Below are 21,746 nucleotides of genomic sequence, written 5' to 3'. Positions count from 1 at the left end.
AGCCTATCCAATCTTTCTTTGCAACTCAACATGTCCACTGCAGGTGTTAAAGTAAAAAAATACTGGAAATACTTAGCACATTTGGTAGCGCCTATGGAAAATGATACAGTGCTTTCAGGTTCTGAATTTTTGTAAACACTAATACCTTTTATCAGAACCTGAAAAAGTAACTCTTTCCCTTTCCATAGATACTGCCTGAGCTGCTAAGTATTTTCAACATCTCTGTTTTTATTTCAGATCCCCAGCATCTGCAGTTTTCTATTACTTTAATTCCTGGTATTGGTTTAGTAAATGTGCAGCATCCAACTCATTTTCATCCTTGGATAAAGAGAACCTGTACTGTGCATAATACTCCTGTGGTGTGAAAAATATCTTCTCTGGGCGGCACGGTAGCGCAGCGGTAGAGTTGCTGCTTTACAGCGAATGCAGCGCCGGAGACTCAGGTTCGATCCTGACTACGGGTGCTGCACTGTAAGGAGTTTGTACGTTCTCCCCGTGACCTGCGTGGGTTTTCTCCGAGATCTTCGGTTTCCTCCCACACTCCAAAGATGTACAGGTATGTAGGTTAATTGGCTGGGTAAATGTAAAAATTGTCCCTAGTGGGTGTAGGATAGTGTTAATGTACGGGGATCACTGGGCGGCACGGACTTGGAGGGCCGAAAAGGCCTGTTTCCGGCTGTAGATATATGATGATATGATAATCAACCAAGCCCTGAAGCCTGTATAGTCAACATGCAATGGCTATCCCACATTAAAAGAAACTAAGCACAGGCAACTTCCACTCCACAATAACCAGAGTAGAAGCAAGTTATCTTTGCTTTCAAGGGATTGTAACATAAGATTATAACTAAAGCATAACGCCTCTACTTTTATTAATTCCCATAAAACAAACATTTAATATTGACTTTCCAAATTGTTGTACAATATGTATTGGCCTGCATTTCTGAGCTCTGCTGTCCTTTTCTTTCAAATTATTAGATTGTGCAAATAATGCAAACTTTCAACTGATCTCTAAAGGATTTGGACCAATTCCTGATTTGAAATGGGGAACATGATTTGCTTAAAAAGTACATATCCCTCCAGCCAAAACTGATGTGTTTTAATTAATCAAATTTTATCTGTGAACCAAAGCATGCATGCTTAATTGTTTACATCTTAGTTTTTATGTCCTGAGATTCCAAGGCTGTTAACATCTCCATGCTCACTGACATCCACTGGTATAGCCAGAATGAACTCCAGATGTAGGGTGAATCTTGATTCTGTTTCTTCTTTTTTTCTTCCCCCACTTCACTTTCCTAATAAAAATTCTGCCTTTTAATATGGTGTCCATTGTTCCTCTCTACTTTCACTTCTCTCTGTTTCCTTTTTGAGGGTAGTGTGCAGTATATGACACTGACACATAGTATTTACTGTTATTCAAAAAAATATCGATAGCTTAGGAGATGCCGGGAAAAAGTTTATTTTTTCTGAAATGTTTAAATTGATCAATTTTTCTTGTTTAATGGGGGTCCAAAGTTGAAATAAGCTCATTATTTGTTAACTGCTACCCTGATTTTGGGAAATGTGCTTGCCTGGTCTGCATCTCTATCTGTATGGAGATTTTATGGGCTGAAGAAGGTATGGTGTGCTGCTCTTTAATCCTTGGTCTGTGTGTTATTCGTGGAAACATAGAAAAATAGGTGCAGGAGAAGGCCATTTCGGCCCTTTGAGCCAGCACCGCCGTTCAATATGATCACGGCTGATCATCCGAAATCAGTATCCCGTTCCTGCTTTTTCCCCATATCCCTTGATTATGTTAGCCCCAAGAACTAAATCTAACACTTGAAAACATCAGTGCCTTCTGTGGTAACGAATTCCACAGATTCACAACTCTCTGGGTGAAAATGTTTTTCATTATCTCAGTCCTAAATGGCTTACCCTTTTTTCTTAAATGGTGAACCCTGGTTCTGGACTCCCCCAACATCCGGGAAAAAAATCCTGCATCTAGCCTGTCCAATCCCTTAAGAATTTTATGTTTCTATGAGATCCCCTCTCATCTGTCTAAATTCCAGTGAATACAAGCCCAGTCAACCCATTCTTTCATCATATGTCAGTCCTGCCATCCCAGGAATTAACCTGGTGAAGCTACGCTGCACTCCCTCAATAGCAAGAATAGTATCATCGTCATTACAAAAGATCCATCATGAATTAATTCAGGACATCAACTTAATTCTTCAAATATTCAAAATTGCTTAATCAGGCTTGCAGTACTTGGCAAAACGCAAAATGAAAGACTTAAGGTTATAATAGTCAAATGTCGTCAGCAATGGGTCTAGCCACCAAAGTCAATTTACACAAAAAAAAATATTTAAACATGTGCTTCCTCTGTTTAGAACCAATGTTTGGAGAAAATTGCATACAAATTATGTGTGTGAAATGAAATTTTATTAACACAAGAATTCCTAAATTATTCATGTTCTGGCTGGCTGAAGTATTTCATTATGTGTAGGAATTTCATTATGTCTGAAGAAGGGTCTCGACCCGAAACGTCACCCATTCCTTCTCTCCCGGGATGCTGCCTGACCCGCTAAGTTACTCCAGTATTTTGTGTCTACGTAAGAATTTCATTGTTCAGTTTCCATGCATATGACAAACACTCTTGATTCTTGACTAAAGTGTGGTCACCATAGGAGCTTATTTAATGGTATGGCACTGTTTTGCCCAAGACTGCAAGCAATTGCAGAGTTTTGAATGCAGCACAGTCCACCTCACAAACAAGCCTTCAAATTTCTCTTCCCCCCCCACACCCCATCCTCATCAACTCTCTCTATGCTTCATGCTGCCTCGGGAAAGCAGCCACCATAATCTAGGACAACTTGCAGCTTGGTCATTCTCTCTTCCACCTCTCTCCTGTCAGGTAAAAGATACAAAAAGCTGAAAGCATGTGTCATAAGATTCAAGAACACTTTATTTTGCCTTCGCTATCAGACTTGAACGAATCTCTCCTATAATTGGGATGAATTTCCAATTTACTATCCATACTTTTGTATTTGCACTTACTTTGTATCAGCAATACTATATTCTGCACTTTGTTTATTTTTTTTCTTTTGCACTACTTGGTGTCCTTGTGTATGATATGATTTAGAAAAATAGGTGCAGGAGTAGGCCATTCGGTTCTTCGAGCCAGCACCGTCTGACTAGCATGCAAAACAAAGAATGTTGTATCTGTGTACGTGGCAACCAATACCAAATTGATAATTTTCAAGAGGCAGTTGTGAATGGTGAGATAAGTGACAGATAATCTAATAATGCTTGTGTCGGGGGTGCAGTAGGAGCTAGCCAGTGATGGACAGATCCAGGTGAGGAGTGGATGGGCAGAAGTTTGTATAAATACTATGATCAGTGTCCAGACCCTTTGTTTCAAGTTGTGGCCTGGTGTGCACTTTTCTGATTGAAAACTAAATTTTTGCTCCTTGTGATTTCAAGTCCTATCACTGTTTGTAATATTCAATGCAAGTAGTTTGTTAGCTAATATAATTTCCTTTTGAGGTATTTCAACGTTTCAATGTGTTTGTTTTTTGGGATATTATCCGTCATTTTTATGTTTTTCGGAGAGGGAGGGTTGTGTATTGGGTACAAAGAGAGGGACTTGATGTTATCTGCAGTTTTTATATTTGAGAAATCTGTGCCCTTGCTCCTCGTGCACAATGAGGACGGTGAATGTGAAACAGTTGTAAAGGGCAATATGCTTTCTGGCGATTACAAAGCATGCTTTTCAGATTTATTTAAGAAATAATATGCAAAAATTTGATATTTTTGCTGAAAATCAACATTAAACAAATAAATACTGCCTGATGAAGTTTGTTTAGTTTATTGTCACGTGTACTGAAGTACAGTGAAAAGCTTTTGTTGCATGCTAACCAGTTAGCAGAAAGTCAATACATGATTACAATCGATCCATTTGCAGTGAATAGATACATGATAAGGGAATAACGTTTAGTGCAAGGTAAAGCCAACAAATTCCGATCAAGGATAGTCTGAGGGTAAGTGGTAGTAGTAGTAGTAGTAGTTCAGGACTACTCTCTGGTTGTGGTAGGATGATTCAGTTGGCTGATAACATCTGGGAAGAAACTGTCCCTGGGTCTGGTGGTGTGTGTTTTCACACTCCTATACCTTTTGCCTGATGGGAGAGGGGAGAAGAGGGAGTGGCCAGGATGCGATTCGTCCATGACGATGTTGCTGGCCTTGACGAGGCAGCATGAGGTATAAATTGAGTCAATAGAAGGTTGGTTTGTGTGATGGTCTGGGCTGTGTCCACAATTTTCTGCAATTTCTTGCAGTCTTGGATGGAACTGTTCCCCACCCAAGCTGTGATGCATCCTGATAAAGGATCTCGACCCGAAACGTCACCAATTTCTTTTCTCCAGAGATGCTGTCTGACTCGCTGAGTCACTCCAACTTCTTGTGTCTATCTTTGGTTTAAACCAGCATCTGCAGTTCCTTCCTATACATAAATACTGTGCCGTTTTACCTTTCTAAACATAATGCACTTGGGGGGGTGGGGAGAGATGATGTGGGGAAAAAAGCTCAACTTGGAGAACAATGTCAGGTGAAGTTTTTGTCTACCCCAGAGGTGCCTAGTTACTTACTAAATGATGGAGTGCCCTTCCTGACTTTGAAAGGTAGATTTGAACTTTCCAATTCTAGAAATTGATTGTTTTTATGTAATTTAAGAATTGGATTGGTTTTATGTGGGTAGGAGATTAATAATGGGGTTTGGGCGATGTAAAACAGAAGTATGATATAACTGCTGTTCTTGAACTAGTTTTGATGTGACAGGCTTTGGGGTTAGAAGTAGTCTTCCAGGATTAGTTTGTTGCCCTTTGCATTAAAATAGTATTCGAAGATCTATTCTCAGATGTGGCAGGTAAGAATGCTGAAGTCATCTTCATACAAAAAATATTTCCTTTTCTCTATATAATGGTTCTAAATTAATACCATGGTTTATATTTAATATAGTTTCCCGTGCAGTGTGCAATTCACTGTGTTTTTATGGCCAGTTGGAAAACCACTCGTATTTATTGTAAATAAAAAATTTCTGAGGAGTTTGAAGATTATTTCAGTTTATTTTCTTGTGATTTATTATACCGGGCAACATCTTGGGATAATAAATCACTGTACCTTCAGTGTATTATATCCTTGTATGTGGCATCCAGAACTGCACGCAGTACTTTTCAGTGTTTTATAAAATTTTATCTTAACTTCCTGGGTCTCATTTCATTGCCTGGCCATCGAACGTGAATATCCTGCATTTCTACCGACCTTATTCATCTCTGCAGCCACCATTAGGGGATCTTTGGACTTGCAAACCATTATTTTTCTGTGTCTCAATACTTTCTGGTGTCCCACCCTGCACTCTATATGTGCAACCCATGTTAGCCATCACAAAGTACATCGTTTTGGACTTAACAAGATTAAATTCCATCCACATTTGCTCTATCCAGCTTATCAACTGATCGATATTATCATGTAGCCCAAGACTACCCTCGGGATCAGCAACACCAATTTTCATGTCATTGACAATCCGGCTAATCATACCTCCTATATTTAAATTTCACATCCCCTCTATTCTATAGACTGCACTATTGCCAGTCACTTTAGTTGCCTAATAAAGTGTAACCAAACTGCACCACAATAATTATTTTTCCATGCTATAGTTCATTCACTGTGTTTGTTTCCCCAGCAAGTATTTTGACTGCCCATTGAGCTTTATTAATAAACAATCCATTCATTGTGAAAGGATATAGATAACAAACCTGCCTTCCAAGAACACCACGTATTATCTTTATACGTTGGAAATGGAAATGTTTACATATCTGCCTTCAAATCTACTGATTTGCTGTTGATACAATCTTTATTAATGCTTTCTATTAACAGGACCGAAAATTGTCAAAATCAGAAAGGCAGCGGTTTAAAGAAGAAGCTGAAATGTTGAAAGGCTTGCAACATCCAAATATAGTCAGATTTTATGATTCTTGGGAATCAACGTTAAAAGGAAAGAAATGTATAGTGCTGGTGACTGAACTAATGACGTCTGGTACTCTGAAAACGTAAGTGCAGTTTTAAATTGAATTGGCATTTGTTGCTTCTGATTCAAGCATGTTTGACTATTTGCTTGTTATGCACAGCTTGTGTTTAAAAAAGACATTTAAATACTGGAAATTCACAGCATATTTGATAATTTTGGTTGTGATGCGGAATAATTGGCAGGAACATGTACTTCTGATAGTGACTGATCTAATGTGTATTTTTTCCTGTTTATCTTTAATTACATGTTCTTTTTCTGAGGACAGTTCTGCATGTTTTTAAAGATAAATTAAAATTGTTGTAGTTGAACATTGAAACTTTTACATGAATAAACATTGGATGGATCGATACTGCTATTTGTAGGTGCCATGGGCAAATCACTTATCTAAAATCCTTGTCAGTCTATCTTGACTTTCTTGACTCATTTACCACGCTTACCCACCAAAGCACCAAAGCAATCTATTGATATATTCCTACAGCCTAGAACTTTATTCTGCACTGTTGAGTATACTGCCAAGTTTAGTGTCATTAGCAAACATTACATCATTGTCCCTATGTTTAAATTCAGGTCATTATGATATATAACCAAAATCATGAAACTCAATATAGAGTTCCACTGAACTTGGCAATCACGAAAACTTGCATTAATGTTTTCCTTTGTTTACTCCAACTGAGCCAGTTAAAAAAAATCAAAATGTTCTCTTGTGCTTGGAATTCATAGGTTTATTTTCGCCGAATCAGTCTGCCATGCAGGACCTTGCAATAGACTTTGCAAAAAATACACTGGCTTCACAGACCTTTCATTATTATTTCCTTAAAAATATTAGAAGTGCTCCTGCTTTAAAAAAGTAATCTGACTTACTGCCTTTTTTAATGATAATTTCAATCTGCCAAATCAATCTGTGGTTATTCAGCCTGTTCCTTATTACTGCACAGAATGAGGCCATCTGGCACATCATGTCCATGCTTGCTCCCAGCAGACTCGACTAATTTCTCCAATTCTCCCTTGTTTTCCTGTACCCCTACAATTTTTTATCTCTTAGATGCTCAACAATTGCCCATTGATGTTTTTCTTATGACAATGTTCTGCATTAGGGACTAATTTTCTTAGGGATGTGGCTGAAAACCCACACAATCATGGGGAGAATGTACAAGTTCACACAAAACTGCAAAGCAGAAGCTTGAACAGTTGCACCAACAGTTGTTTTGAACTCTCTCAATTAAATTTTTTTTTTAGCATGATCACTGCACATTTTGCCATCTTACAGACCTTTAACAACTTACTTAGAGCCAGACAGGAATTAAAAATGACAGTCGGATTTGATGCTTATTCCTCTCCTGCTTTTACTTGTGCTTGGACTACATTTTATCTATGCCTATTACTTTATCCAATAGTGGGCCCTTCCTGTGCTGATCCTACCCCATCTGCTTGCCCGTCTCTTTTCCACCTGCCCCACCCTAATGTTTGAGGGTTTCTTTGCTATCCCTTGAACAGGTGCCCAACTTGCCCCTTTCCTTTGCTACTCCATCTGGCTGAACACTTGCTTACATTGAACGACTTTATTCCCTTTCTCCAAATCGAAGGCATAGCTATGGGAACATGCATTGGCTTGAGCTATGGCTGTCTTTTTCTTGGAATAGAGTCATATAGCATAGAAACAGGCCCTTCGGCCCAACCGTCCATGCTGACCAAGATGCCCCATCTAAGCTAATGCCATTTGCCTGCATTTGGCCCATTTTCCTCTAAATCTTTCCTATCCAAGTGTCTTTTAAATGCTGTTATAGCACCTGCCTCAACTACCTGCTCTGGCAGCTTGTTCCATATACCATCACCCTCTAAGTGAAAATGTTAGCCCTCAGATTCATTTTAAATTGTAAGTTTGGGTGCTGTGGTGCAGTGGCAGAGTTGCTGCCTTACAGCGCCAGAGTCCCAGGTTCGATCCTGACTACGGTTGCTGTCTGTACAGATTTTATACGTTCTCCCCGTGACCACGTGGGTTTTCCCTGGGTGCTCCAGTTTCTTCCCACATTCCAAAGACGTGCAAGTTTGCAGGTTAATTTACTTTGGTAAAGATTGTAAATTAAGCCTAGTGTGTAGGATAGTGCTAGTGTAACAGGGATTGCTGGTTGGCAGGTTACCTTTTTAGCCACCTTGCCGAGCAGTCCCATTACCTTCAAGATTTCTGAATATCTATATCTATCTTCTATCTATCTATCTATTTATATACTAAAACTCAGATCTTGTGTATGTATATATATAAATATATATATATATATATATATACACACCTCTGTATCTGATTTTGCCAAAACGGTAAACCGTAGCGCCACAATTTTTGCACCACCATAATCACCACTCTCGCCGCTGGTGCCTATAACAGGTTTATTTAAATTGATCGTTTATTTTTTAACTTGGAGAGGTTTTAAAGTTAAAACATTTCATTTCTAACCGATTTATTGAAGGTCTTCAGCGTGTGACGTCACAATGGGACCCGTGAGCCTGTGAGATGAGCTTGCGCTCCCCCCCCCCCGCCCCGTACAATTCATGCAGATATATATATATAACATAACTGGTGCTGGAGCGCTGCCGTCGCAGCTGCGGCTTGCCTGCAGTCCGTTTGTCTTTTGTGTTTTTTGTTGTTTTTGTCTGAATTGTAGTTTTAATATGGTGTAGTGTTTGTATGTTTATGTTTGGGGGGGGGGGAACGGGAACTGTAAAATTCTCTCTCCCGAACGGAGACGCGACCTTTGTTTCTGTGTCGGGTCTCCGTTCCCGCTGCGGCCTACCACCGGCCATGCACCTGGGACCACCTGGGCTCTGGTTCGCAGAGCCCGCGGCCCAGACTCACCACCTGCGGCGCTGGCTGCCTGCGGATGCCGCGGGAGCGGCTGCGACTCGTCTCCGGAGGCTCCGGCGCGGGCCGCGTGGACGTCGGAAGCCCGCAGGCCCCTGGATGGGGGCCGACATCGGGAGCACCGGCAGCGGCAGAGGCAGCGTGTTCGCCCGCCCCGAATCGCGGGGCTTGGGTCGGCCCGCCGCGGACCTTTCACCGTCCGGCTCGGCCTGGAATAGGCCGCGGGTTTTTCACCGCCCAGCGGGGGCTTCAATGTCGGGAGCCCCGACCTCCCCGACGTGGCAACTCCAACAGCCTGACCGCGGGACAAGACGGCAGGGAAGAGAAAAGACATTCTGGCCTTCCATCACAGTGAGGAGGGACTGGAGGAGACTCACTGTGATGGATGTTTCTTTTTGTTTGGTGTTAGTTTGCGATTGTATGTGTTATTGCATTTTTATTAATTATTCTTATTGGTCTTATTGTTCAACTGCGGGTAATGTTTCATTTCACTACACATTTATGTGTATGTGACAAATAAACGACTATTGACTATTGACCTGCAGCCAAAACGGTAAACCGTAGTGCCACCTTAATCACCACTATCCTGGCGACTGTTTATAACACATTTTATTTAAATTGGTCGTATATTTTTGAAGTTAGAGACATTTTAAACTTTAAAACTTTCATTTCTAAACACATTTTTTCAAAGTGCTGTGCGTCTGACATCACCTCACTCGCACAAACAAGATGGACGCCGTTAGCGGAGCCGCCCGCCCACAATCAGGGGCTCCCCTCTCCTCTCGCTTCTCTCCCCTCTCCCCTCTCCCCTCCCCCCACTCTCCCACACCCGGGGGACATTCCCGAGCGGGAGGGAGATGGTCGGACTGATGGTCCACTCATCCTTCCCTTCCGTCCCTTCAACCCACGCCACGGCGTCCTCGAGTCCCCCCTCCCGCCCGGGCCCAGCGCCCAGCACCGTTACTGCACACAGACCGCAGCGGGCAGCTTCTTCTCCTCCTCCTTCAGCGGCCTCCTTCAGCGAGCGTCGACGAGGGCCGCTGCCACTGACGGTCCCGTCGTGACTTCAGAAAGATGGAGTGGGTCAGTGGGGGGAGGATGGGGGATAAGGGGGATTGAGTGGGATGGGTTGAGGGTGCTACACCAATACAGGAGCGGTTTTGGGCCCAGGGCTCACTCAGTGACACCCTCTCCCCATCTCTGTCCCCCTCTACGAGAAATGGGCCCAATGTGTGTGTGTAGTATATATATATACTACGCCAAAACGGTAAACGATAGCACCACAATTTTACCACCACCTTAATCACCATTGTCCTGGCGACTGTCAATGAAAAGTTTTATTTAATTTGTTTGTCATTCTTGAATATATGACTACATCTGCAAAATTCAATTCAATTTGCCACTTTTATGCTCACCTGGCCAGTCCACGGTGCTGGCTCAAAGGGCCAAATGGCCTCCTCCTGCACCTATTTTCTATAATACTGCCATTAATTATTTATTAATTTAAGACCAATCCACCTGTTGAATAGTTTATTCAATGTCAATTAAGGTTAGGGCTCCACAAACATTTTGAAGGCCTCCATGGTGCCCTCTTGTGGATTGTTCAATAGTACAAACATGCCCGGCATGTCATTTGGACAATTCAGTGATTATTAAACATAAGCATCTTTTTCTAATCAGTGACAAATATCTTCGTGCCATAATACCATTTCGTTGAATTGCCTATAATTTGACAATATGATGCAATTTTCCTACGATTTTTGTTTTCATTACCGTAAAATGTTGAGTTAGTAACAAATTCCTGCCAATATTTCATTTACCTCTGATTTGGGTTCTAGTCCTGCAGGTTTATGCCACTTTAGCTGCAAAGGCACTACTCACAATACCATCGGGCATCTTTAAGAGGTATGTGAACCCACAATACCAAATCAGCCAGTTTGTATTAATGATGTAAACAAAGAATTGCACCATTTCTTAGCAAAAACTTCTTTAAAGCACAAAAAAAAATCTTTTCCTCTTTGATCTGTTGGTGATCTGCCCGTATGACTTTTTGACAATTTTTTAATGGTTATCAAATGAAACAATTTGGAATTGTGCAAATGCACATTGTTGGGATGGATTAAAATCCCCGATTTAGTTTGTCATTGGTATGTTGAGCCTTACATTTAAGAAAGCAAATGGCAAGTGTTGAGAAATTAGTCCAGAATCATATCTGGCTTTTGCATTATTTCTCTACCACTTGTTTAAGAACTACTATGCATTCAAGTCCATTCTCTCAAGATGTTATCATTCATTATGAGTATGCAATCAAAATATTGCTTAGTGCATAGGTACATCTGGTCTGGAATTGGTGAGGGGAGGCTGCATCGGGGAGGGAAGCTGAATACAGTCAACGACTTTGTTAGTGGTGTGGTCTGAATCGAGACTAAGGAATTGGTGATGGACTTTAGGAGGAGAGGAACACCCCTATCCCCTTTCTCCATCAATGCATTTTACCAGGGAGTACAAATACCTGGGGTGTTCCTGGACAGTGAACTGGACTGGTGCAAGAACGCTGAGGCCCTGCACAAGTAAGGGGCAGAGCCGCCTGTACTTTATGATAAGGCACTGCTCCTTCAACGTCTGCAGTGAGATACTGCAGATGTTCTACCAATCTGTAGTAGCCAGTGCCATCTTCTATGCTCCCGTGTGCTGGGGCAGTAGGGCAAAGGCTGCGGACGCCAGTAGGATCAACAAACTCATCAGGAAGGCTGGCTCCGTCCTGGGGGCGGAGTTGGATTCTTTGGAGGTGGTCTTGGTGGGGAGGATGCTCCTCAAACTGCAGAGCATCCTGGACAATACAGCTCACCCCCTCCATGACACACTGGTCAACCTGAGGAGTACCTTCAGCAACAGACTGGTTCCACCAAGATGCAGGACAGAACGCCACTTCTTCCCTGTGGCTATCAAACTTTTCAACTTCTCCCCCTTCTGTCATGCGGTAGACTGAGACTGACCCACCCCTGCCACCTCCTTTGCACATCCCCAAAGCCTTACCACTCATCACTTTATTTGCATGTTTCATGTATTTTGCATTTTTTATGGCTGTTGACAAATTAATTTCCCTCCTGGGATAAATAAAGTTCTATCGTATCGTTTCGAATACTAACATATGAGAACTAAATTATATGTGCTTGAACATGTAAAATCAGCTTATTTAATATAGCAGTTTCTTTAGATACACTATTTTCATTCCAGATACTTGAAAAGGTTTAAGGTGATGAAGATCAAGGTGCTTCGAAGTTGGTGCCGTCAGATTTTGAAAGGGCTTCATTTTCTTCATACCCGCACCCCACCCATCATCCACAGAGATTTGAAGTGTGACAACATCTTCATTACTGGCCCTACCGGATCAGTTAAAGTTGGCGATCTTGGCCTTGCTACATTAAAAAGGGCATCATTTGCAAAAAGTGTAATAGGTAAGTTGCTTGTTATCAAGTGTAGCCTTTTTTTTGTTAGTGGTGGTTTTGGAATATAAGCAGAAGCAAAATGGTTTTACTGAAGTGACTGATAAAGGTGACTGCATTGATGAAAATTCAGGAAATAAAACTGTTTTGTTACTGTTTGATTTTTTTAAAAAATCTGAAGGTAACTGCAAATTGGAACTAGCACACGGTATTTTATTCTGTGGCATTTTATTTTGTCTGGTTGCTCTGAAGAGCTATCTTTACTCAATTTTCTGTATTCCAAGTATTTTCAACTGTAGGACATCTAATTTCCCCAGCTGCAGTAGACGTAAAAGTACTGCAGTTGAACGGTAAGTGCTATAGAAAAAGATGTGGTGAGTTGCCTTCTAATGATTTGGAGATCAAGATTATTGAATGCTAACATTTTGCGTTCATGCAATAGTTTTCATTTGCAAGGGAATTTTGTATCCGGTCGGAGTGTACGGAACATAGTTGGTCAGATTTGCTGTAGATTATCTTGATTAACTGTGTTTTCCTTGAAATATACTGATGGATTTCATTTCAATTGATGGAAACTGAATAATCTACAAAGGAAACTTAACTCTGCACATAGAAAACGTTTAACTAATTGTTTTTGTTACACTGCAATTTAAATTAGATATCAACAACGTTTAAAATAATTTTATTACATGAAATAACGTGCACTTGCACTGCAGGTTGGTTGTATCCCCATTTTAAGATGAGGCAGATACAAGAGGTAACTATTCTGCACATGATATCATTCAAAGTGCAAAGAAATTAAAAAATTGAGCCATTTACTTTCTGGTTTAGTGACTGCAGAAAATTAATTCATCCCAACTTGGTTCAGTCCTCCATTCTGGCTACCTTACAGATAAAAACCTTTGTGATGGTGTGTTGCTGAGTAACTGAGAAGGGCTCTTCTTCGCCTCCACTTTGTCTTCCCCCACAGGTTATCGCCAACATCGTCGTCTTCCATCGGTGAGTACCGACAGCCTCTACTCACTGAGTCTGTTAGAGTCTGAAACATTCTTTTAATTTAAGGTACCCCTGAGTTCATGGCTCCTGAGATGTATGAAGAAAAGTATGACGAGTCTGTTGATGTTTACGCTTTTGGGATGTGTATGCTAGAGATGGCAACGTCAGAATATCCATACTCGGAATGTCAGAATGCTGCTCAGATCTATCGTAGAGTAACCAGTGTAAGTACATAATTGGTTTGTGCTGCTTTAGCTAGTTTGCATTAATGCTGTATTTTAAGTTTTAATTACTTCTACACAGTATAGTAAATAGTAGGTGTCAATTAAGAGTAATGATGCACTTTTGATGAATGCTGCTTGCTTGTTTGCAATTTTAAACACTAACGTGGGGAAAATTTTGCCTGAGCCTTGATTTTAGAACATTGCAGCACAAGAACATGCCTTCCGGCCCATAGTGTCTGTGCTGTACATGATGCCAAGACCATTACTTGCCTGCCTGCACATAACCCAAACCCATATTCTTCCATTCCCTGTATATCCATGTGCCTATCCAAAAGTATTTAAAATGCCACTAACGTATCTTCTTCAACCACAACCCCGGCAGCACATTCCTGGCATTCACCACTCTTTGTTTTTAAACTTTGCTCCTTTCACCTTCAAGCTATGCCCTGTAGTATTTTGGGTACCACTCTGGCTTTATTCTTTTATGAAGCACAACATTTGAATTAGTTGCATTCTGAAATAACTGAATTACTTTACATGGTGAGTTTTGTTCTTTAATATTACATTGAGTTGTTGAATTAAATTTTCATAGTTTGCAAGAAAATAAAAAATAGACTAAGCTCCTTATATATTTAATTTCAAGATGAAGCATTGCTTACATATTTTCTGAATTGGAGAGTTTTCTTGGAGGGAGATGGACAATGGGAGAAATTCAAAAACATAATCTTGGAAGATTTTTTTCTCTCTGTATATTAATGAGTGCATTCCAAAGGGAGGGACACATATCTGAGTAAAAAAATATTTTAACTTTGTGTAGAAGTCAGCTTTACATTAGTAAGGTATAATAGAGAATATTAATTGTCTTTGCTTGTATCGCCTCCGGTCTTGATTTTAGTGTTCATCTAGAAAACCTCCAGCAGTCTTTTGGACTTGTGCTAAACTTTGCATCATGCCGTACTTGCTTATCACTCGTGACCACCATGATCACGCATTCAATAATTTTTGTAACCAGATCCTATATTGTGTTTTCTGCCAGGCGAATTAGATTTAAAATTTGCTCTCCACTAGTGTTCTTAATTATTTGATTTCATCCTGTCGTAAATTCTATAATCTGAGTTTTATTTGTTTAGTACTGTGAATCACTTGCAAGGCCAGCATTTATTTCCTTGTTCTAATTGTCATTGAGAAGATGGTGGTGAGCTCCCAGCTTCACCTGCTGTAGTCCTTCTGGTGAAAGTATATTCACAGGTCTAATAGGAAGGGAGTTCCACGGTTTATGCACAGTGACACTGAAGAACCAATGATGAATTTTTGCAATGTGATTTGCAAGGGAAACTGAGATGATGGTATTCCCATACATCCTCTGCCCTCATTCTTGTTAGGGGTGGCTGCAGGTTTGGGAGATATCTTGCGATTAACTGCATGACAATTTATAGATGGTACACATAGGCATAAACTTGGTGGTAGAAAAAAAAAGTTTTTAGGGCAGCTGCTGAGATGCCAATCTTGAGAGCTGTATTATTCTGGATGGTAGTGAGTTTCTTGAGACTTGATGGCTCTGTACTTATTCAGATAAATGGTGAAACCATTGTATTAGGCGGTGAATCATTCATCACAGGGTAGCCACTTTATTCATGTCGTGGTCCTTTGAGTCTCTGGTTCATGATCAGCCCCAGAATTTGAATTGTAAGGAACTACACAATACTAAAGCCATTGATTATCAAGTGTAGGTGGTTAGATTCTCTCGCTTGTCGGAGATAGTAGTTGCTTGGCACTACAAGCATGCAACCACATGATTAATATCCATTGATATTATTATTTCGTGCTTCCATCATTTCAATGGCACCTTTATCTTAATCCATTTAGGCTCTTTCATTTCCTCACAAGCTCGCTTCATCCTTTGAAGACCATCAAATAGTACCAATTGAATAAAGTTTTCAGCTTGTGATCCTAATATCTGCGATTTTGATCCAGTTTCTGTTTGATCACACTTCTTCAAAGAGACTGGAATGTTTTTCTATTAAAGCTATTCCAAATGTAAGTTGTCAACTGAAATCGAAATGCATATTACTGTTAACTGAAATTTGCATTGTGTAAACTTCCAACTATTTAATATTAAATTCTCAGAGAGCTGCATCTGTTAACCAACTCAGCCAGGTACGAATTTTAGTTTCATTTCCATGTCCCCAAATTGGTGGCTCTCTATGTGCAGTATTCCACTGAAGCCAGTTTCCAGTGTGGTTTGAGTGTTGCATAGGTGCTACCCTCTCCAGAGATGCTGCCTGTCCCACTGAGTTACTCCAGCTTTTTGTGTTTACCTTGGTGTACAGCAGGCTGCCGACACAATAAACAGTTTTCACAGCTGATGAGACGTTGTTCTTGCTTGCTCCCTTCCCCTTCAATTTCCCAGCTAACCATCTATCAAAACTGTTGCTATTATTCGCCTGTTGAATGTTTGCAAATGCCTTTTGATAACAGTAAATGTTCAATAACACTTGGATTATATAAAATGTGAGAAATACTGTTAAGATTTTTAAAAGTTTAAAAAACTAAAATCACATTCACAAGACTAAAAATAAAAAAAGACTAAAAATATATATTTTAAAAAAATGCTTTTCATCTCCCATCTTGCTGGTTTGGATTCCAATATATGTTCCCTTGGCGTTTATCATAGATTCTTCATGAACTTTAGGAAGGGGATAGAAGTAGGTTTGAAATGAAAGAGGAGAGAAAAGGGATAAATGTTACGATTGGAGGGTGATAGACTGTGAACTGGTGTGTGAGAGATTCTAATGTAAAGCAGTGATAGTTGACAGATGGTTTGAGGCTTGTTCAGGAGGAACTCGAACATGGGTTCACTCTCCATTCTTGCTAATGGTCCTGAACCTAATTTGACTTGTTTGATCTCTTGAGTTTTGTACTACTTGCTCCACTCCTCAGAAAATTGAATTGTTTTCAACTTTTCTAGATGTTAAACAGTTAATGTTTTAAAAATACAAAGCCTTTCTTCTTTTGCAAAACTTGTACAGTAAACACTATTTTCCTGGATTAATATCCTCCAGTGGTCCTCCTCTGGAGCAGCCTTCAGAAGCTCTCCGTTCTCTTGATGATTCTAAATTTTATCTCCTTTTTCTCCTGACTGATAAATTGGTTGTCATTTGCTTCAGCTGCCAATTCTACCCTTTTTTTCTCCTTTTTCTTCGATTATGCACTAATTTCATTATTTGTTCCCAGTGATCCTTTTTAAACAGGCTTTATTTTATATGTTTGGATACCTCAGCATTTATACCATCACCATTTATTCCTGCTACCTATGCTAGTTCCCTATTATGCTTGTCTCAATCCTAACATCAAACGTAGGACATCATGAAGATCTGATGTGATCTCGCTGTCCATAAATTGAACTACCTTGACATTGATTCAATTTCTTCATTAATATGTGACTTAAGGCTGTACGAAAACACAACATTTTATTTAACAGGCTGTTTCAAATTTCATATCTCGTTTGATTTTTTTTTTTACCTCCCATCTTGTCTGCATCGCAGTACGGCTAGAGTTTATTTTTTTTTACTGCTGGGTTTTACATTTATTTTACTACACGTGCTCTATTGACCTCATCAATTAATTCAACTTCTCCAAGATATAATTGCTTGAATTACCTGTCCTTTAAGCTTTGCTTATCCTATTTTTCCTGACTTCACAACATAAAAGGTGCTCCTCCATGTTTCTGCAGTCTTGCTCAGATTTGGTTGACATTTCCTCCTGGCCTAAGGTTTATTAACTGTTGATCACTTGTGGATCATAAATTACCCTCATGAATTCAATTAAAATTGGCTTTTCAACAGTGTACTGGCTGCCTGATCTGCAACAATTTGTACTTCATTGTAATTTGGGGGTTTTTTGGACGAGATGTATTTAATGATTAGGAATGTTAAACTTAAATTGAAAAAATTTGCCACCAAATAAATAAATGTAGAAATGTTGATTGAACAGCTAAATGTTAAAAAATAGTAGTTGAGGAATCTGAGTGGGAGGACCTGCGTACAGTGAAAACACCAGGCACAGAAACATGGGTGAAATGCGTGATTTTTGTGGTGTGTTCTAAGTTTTTAGTTCTTGTTTATCCGTACAATCAGCTACTGGAGCAATAATTTTGGTAAGAACTTCAAAGTATTCACATCTTTTAAACTTCACCCAAATTCATTTAATATTTAAATAGATTTGGATGATTTTTTTGGTACCTCCTAATTTCTCCTTCGCAATGAGTGAAAAATCAACAGATTTTAAACGTCCTCCCTTGCAGTCAACAAATGAACGGGGAAGCAAATACTATAAGTCATATGACTGTACAGTTGAATTCTAAAAGTTTTAAAAATAGAGCGTGTTTGGTAAATTGCTAAACTCGTTTTTGGATTTCCTTTCTTCTGCCTAGCAGTGGTTCATCCAGTGAGCAGAGGGGCTGCTTCCAACACTATTTGTAATTAGTATTTGTGATGATGTATCAATCTATAACTTTACCTTGATTTCACTTAACTCACTGTCCCATTCACATCCAAACTTTCTGCATTTAACACGATTTTTCTCCCCATGTGCGCTTCATACCAGATAAAGTTAATCGGGACTACCCTTCTTTCACTCCATTCTGGCACAGAGAATTCCACATGAATTCAGTGCCATAAACTACACCATAATTTTGTGCGTTAATCAGCAATTATCCTGCATGCAATTCTTGTCCTGCATTATAACAATGGTATAATATTAAAACTTACGTTTTTTTTGTTGATTACTTGATGGTCTCATTTTCTCTGTTATTAATTCCGTGGTTCCTTGAATCCACAACAGATAGAATTTTTATATCGCGTTCCATAGACTTTCAGTGAGTTTTTTGTGCAAGTTTTTTTGAAACTCTGATCTGCGAAGTAGAAAACAGTTTGTATTCTGTGGTCTCCCATTAATCTGTCAACTGTAGTTCAAAGCACGGCTGCATTAACATTAATCCATATGCAGGTTCATTTATTTTAAGCCTGGAGGTGGTTGTGGGAAAGGTGTAAATGGGGAAATGTTAAGAAGTCATTGAAGATGCAGACATTTTAATCTTATGCTAGCAAGGCATGAAGTGGCATGTTCTGATATTGTGCAGTTGGCTTGTTCTATGCATTCTGATTTTATTGTGATCTAAGTGAAATTTGAGTTTTACAGTCATAAAATAACACTCACAATAATATAAAATTGAGTGCAACCTCTCCAGTTGTGCCATTTAATTGGGTACTGAATGTTCTGTAGCTCTGCTTCATAAGGTCATAAGGGATAGGAGTAGAATTAGGCCATTCAGCCCATCGTCTACTTTGCCATTTAATCATGGCTGATCTATCTCTCCCTCCAAACCCCATTCTCCAGCCTTCCCATAACCTCTGACACCTGTTGTCTCTGTAGTGTATGCAACTTGGAGGAAATGACAGAATCTTCAGCTTAAATTTTAATTGGATAAATACCCACAATCTTTGGAGGAAGATAGTTCTAAAATAGAGCTGCTGAAATGAGTAGGAAGGTACTGAAGATGCTGGTTTAAACCAAAGATAGACACAACAAGCTGGAGTAACTCCAGCTGTGTTACTCCAGCATTTTGTGTCTATCTTTGGTTTAAACCAGCATCTGCAGTTCCTTCATACACACAAAGTCTGTAGTAGTTTGGTATTGAGGTAGGGTTATGCTTAGAATTGTACAGGGTGGATCAAAAACCTGATTGATGGGAAGAAGCTATTCTTGAACCTGGGGGTAACTGTTTTTGGGCTCCTGAACCACATTCCTGATGGCAGCAGTGAGAAGAGAGTGTGGCTAAGGTGGTGTTACTGTAGACCCCTTCGATAGGAAAGTCAATACCTGTGTTGGACTGGGTATTGTCCACCACTTTTTGCAGCCTCTTTCATTCTTGAGTTTTTGAATTGCCAAACCAGAATGTGATGCAACCACTCATTATGTTAATGTCTATACATTTGTAGATGCTTAATAGAGTATTTAGTGACATAGTGAATCTCTTCAAACTTCTTAAGAAGTAGAGGTGTTGGTGAGCTTGTTTATATTGAATCAATGTGCTGGGCAGATGATCAGATATGTATACCCAGGAACTTAAAATAGTTGACTCTACAATGCCATGCCATTCCTCTTCTTTCAAAGTACTTCATCACAATGGACATGGAAGGATGACTACCCAGAGGTTCTAAGATTAAGTTACCACAAAATGGCTTTTAAAAGATAGGAAATTTAAGTTGGGGTTAAAATAGAAATATATGCAAGTTAGACTTATAATCTATTCATTAAATAGTATGAGAACATGTATGTTGTGAAGAGGCAGTTGCAGGAAGCAAGTCATGTAAAGAACTTGTAATGAGTGGAATGAGATGACTGAATGAGATGAATGGAATGAAGGAGGATTCAAATCGAAGATTGAGGTATTTGGAAAACAGGAGTTGAATTTCTACCTACTCCATAATATTTGGTTGTGCCTGCATTTTGGCCAATTCCCATATGACTGCAGCTGAAAATGTAATCGACTCTTGGAGTTCATTGCTCCATTTAGACTTTACTTTCTACCTGACGTGAGATAAAAAGACAGATATTGAAGGTGATCTGGACAGTAAGAGAAGCAAAAGGAAGGGAGGAAAGTATACGAGTAGGATAATGAAGGATAATAAGGTAGCAAAGAAAATGTAAATCCGAATCATGTGTCGGAGCTCATGAGTGACCTCTGTAGTGACCTCCATGGGAGGTTCATTATCACATGCATAAATAATTTAGTTGAGTGTAAAATGGCATAAAAGGTTCAATGCTTTTGAGTTGGTCCTTGAAGCTGAGCAACATATTTTAATTTGAAGAGTTCGCTTGACAAGCAGCAATTAAATCTATGCCGCCATAGAAAGATTACGGTTAGTTCCTGGTTTTGGTAGCCTTGAGATTACAGAACAATGCATTGTACAATATAATACAAGGTCCTGCTGATTATAAAATAGTGTGCCATCCAATCTAGTATGAAAGGTTTCATGGGAGGTCTGTGCATGTTCTTGCAATTATAGCTCAAGCTTTTGATAAGTAAAAATGTTTGGTGCAGTTCAATGATCATATTTGTACATATTTATTTTGAAAAAGCTTGGGCCACTTAACCTATTTAGTTTTTGGGGAGGCATCTGGGCATTAGTGGTGAAGCGTCATTCCTAATTTCTGTTGCAGTGAGGCACCTTTTTGAACCAGGTATTTCTAATAATGATTTATTCACAAAAAGCTGGAGTAACTCAGCAGGTCAGGCAGCATCTCGGGAGAGAAGGAATGGGTGACGTTTCGGGTCGAGACCCTTCTTCAGACTGATGTCGGGGGTGGGACAAAGGAAGGATATAGGTGGAGACAGGAAGATAGAGGGAGATCTGGGAAGGAGGAGGGGAAGGGAGGGACAGAGGAGCTATCTGAAGTTGGAGAAGTCGACGTTCATACCACCGGGCTGCAAACTGCCCAGGCGAAATATGAGGTGCTGCTCCTCCAATTTCCGGCGGGCCTCACTATGGCACTGGAGGAGGCCCATGACAGAGAGGTCAGACTGGGAATGGGAGGGGGAGTTAAAGTGCTGGGCCACCGGGAGATTAGTTTTGTTAATGCGGACCGAGCGCAGGTGTTCAGCGAAGCGATCGCCGAGCCTGCGCTTGGTTTCGCCGATATAAATAAGTTGACATCTAGATCCGCGGATGCAATAGATGAGGTTGGAGGAGGTGCAGGTGAACCTCTGTCTCACCTGGAAAGACTGTTTGGGTCCTTTGATGGAGTTGAGGGGGGAGGTAAAGGGACAGGTGTTGCATCTCGTGCGGTTGCAAGGGAAAGTGCCCGGGGTTGGGGTGGTTTGGGTAGGAAGGGACGAGTGGACCAGGGAGTTACGGAGGGAACGGTCTCTGCGGAACGCAGAGAGGGGAAGGGATGGGAAGATATGGCCAGTGGTGGGGTCCCGTTGTAGGTGACGGAAATGTTGGATGATATGTTGGATCCGCTGGCTGGTGGGGTGGAAGGTGAGAACGAGGGGGATCCTGTCCTTGTTGCGAGTGGGGGGAGGGGGAGCAAGAGCGGAGCTGCGGGGTGTAGAAGAGACCCTAGTGAGAGCCTCATCTATAATGGAGGAGGGG

At 40.4% G+C, this 21,746-nt stretch overlaps 1 protein-coding gene across 12 annotated transcripts in view; it reads left to right on the top strand.

The window, feature by feature from the left end:
* Nucleotides 1–21,746, top strand: part of LOC144603520 (serine/threonine-protein kinase WNK1-like) — a 109,492-nt gene that overhangs the window by 18,861 nt on the left and 68,885 nt on the right. For all 12 annotated transcript variants that reach the window (XM_078416818.1, XM_078416819.1, XM_078416821.1 and 9 more), the window contains exons 2-4: nt 5,917–6,089; nt 12,159–12,379; nt 13,430–13,587. In XM_078416818.1, coding sequence (XP_078272944.1) covers nt 5,917–6,089; nt 12,159–12,379; nt 13,430–13,587 — 552 coding nt within the window. The remainder of the gene's footprint in view (nt 1–5,916; nt 6,090–12,158; nt 12,380–13,429; nt 13,588–21,746) is intronic.

The sequence above is a fragment of the Rhinoraja longicauda genome, chromosome 20, assembly GCF_053455715.1.
Source record: "Rhinoraja longicauda isolate Sanriku21f chromosome 20, sRhiLon1.1, whole genome shotgun sequence".
In the NCBI taxonomy this organism is placed as follows: domain Eukaryota; kingdom Metazoa; phylum Chordata; class Chondrichthyes; order Rajiformes; family Arhynchobatidae; genus Rhinoraja; species Rhinoraja longicauda.
Note: the sequence above shows the minus strand (reverse complement) of the source record. Positions and strands in the feature narration are given on the sequence as shown.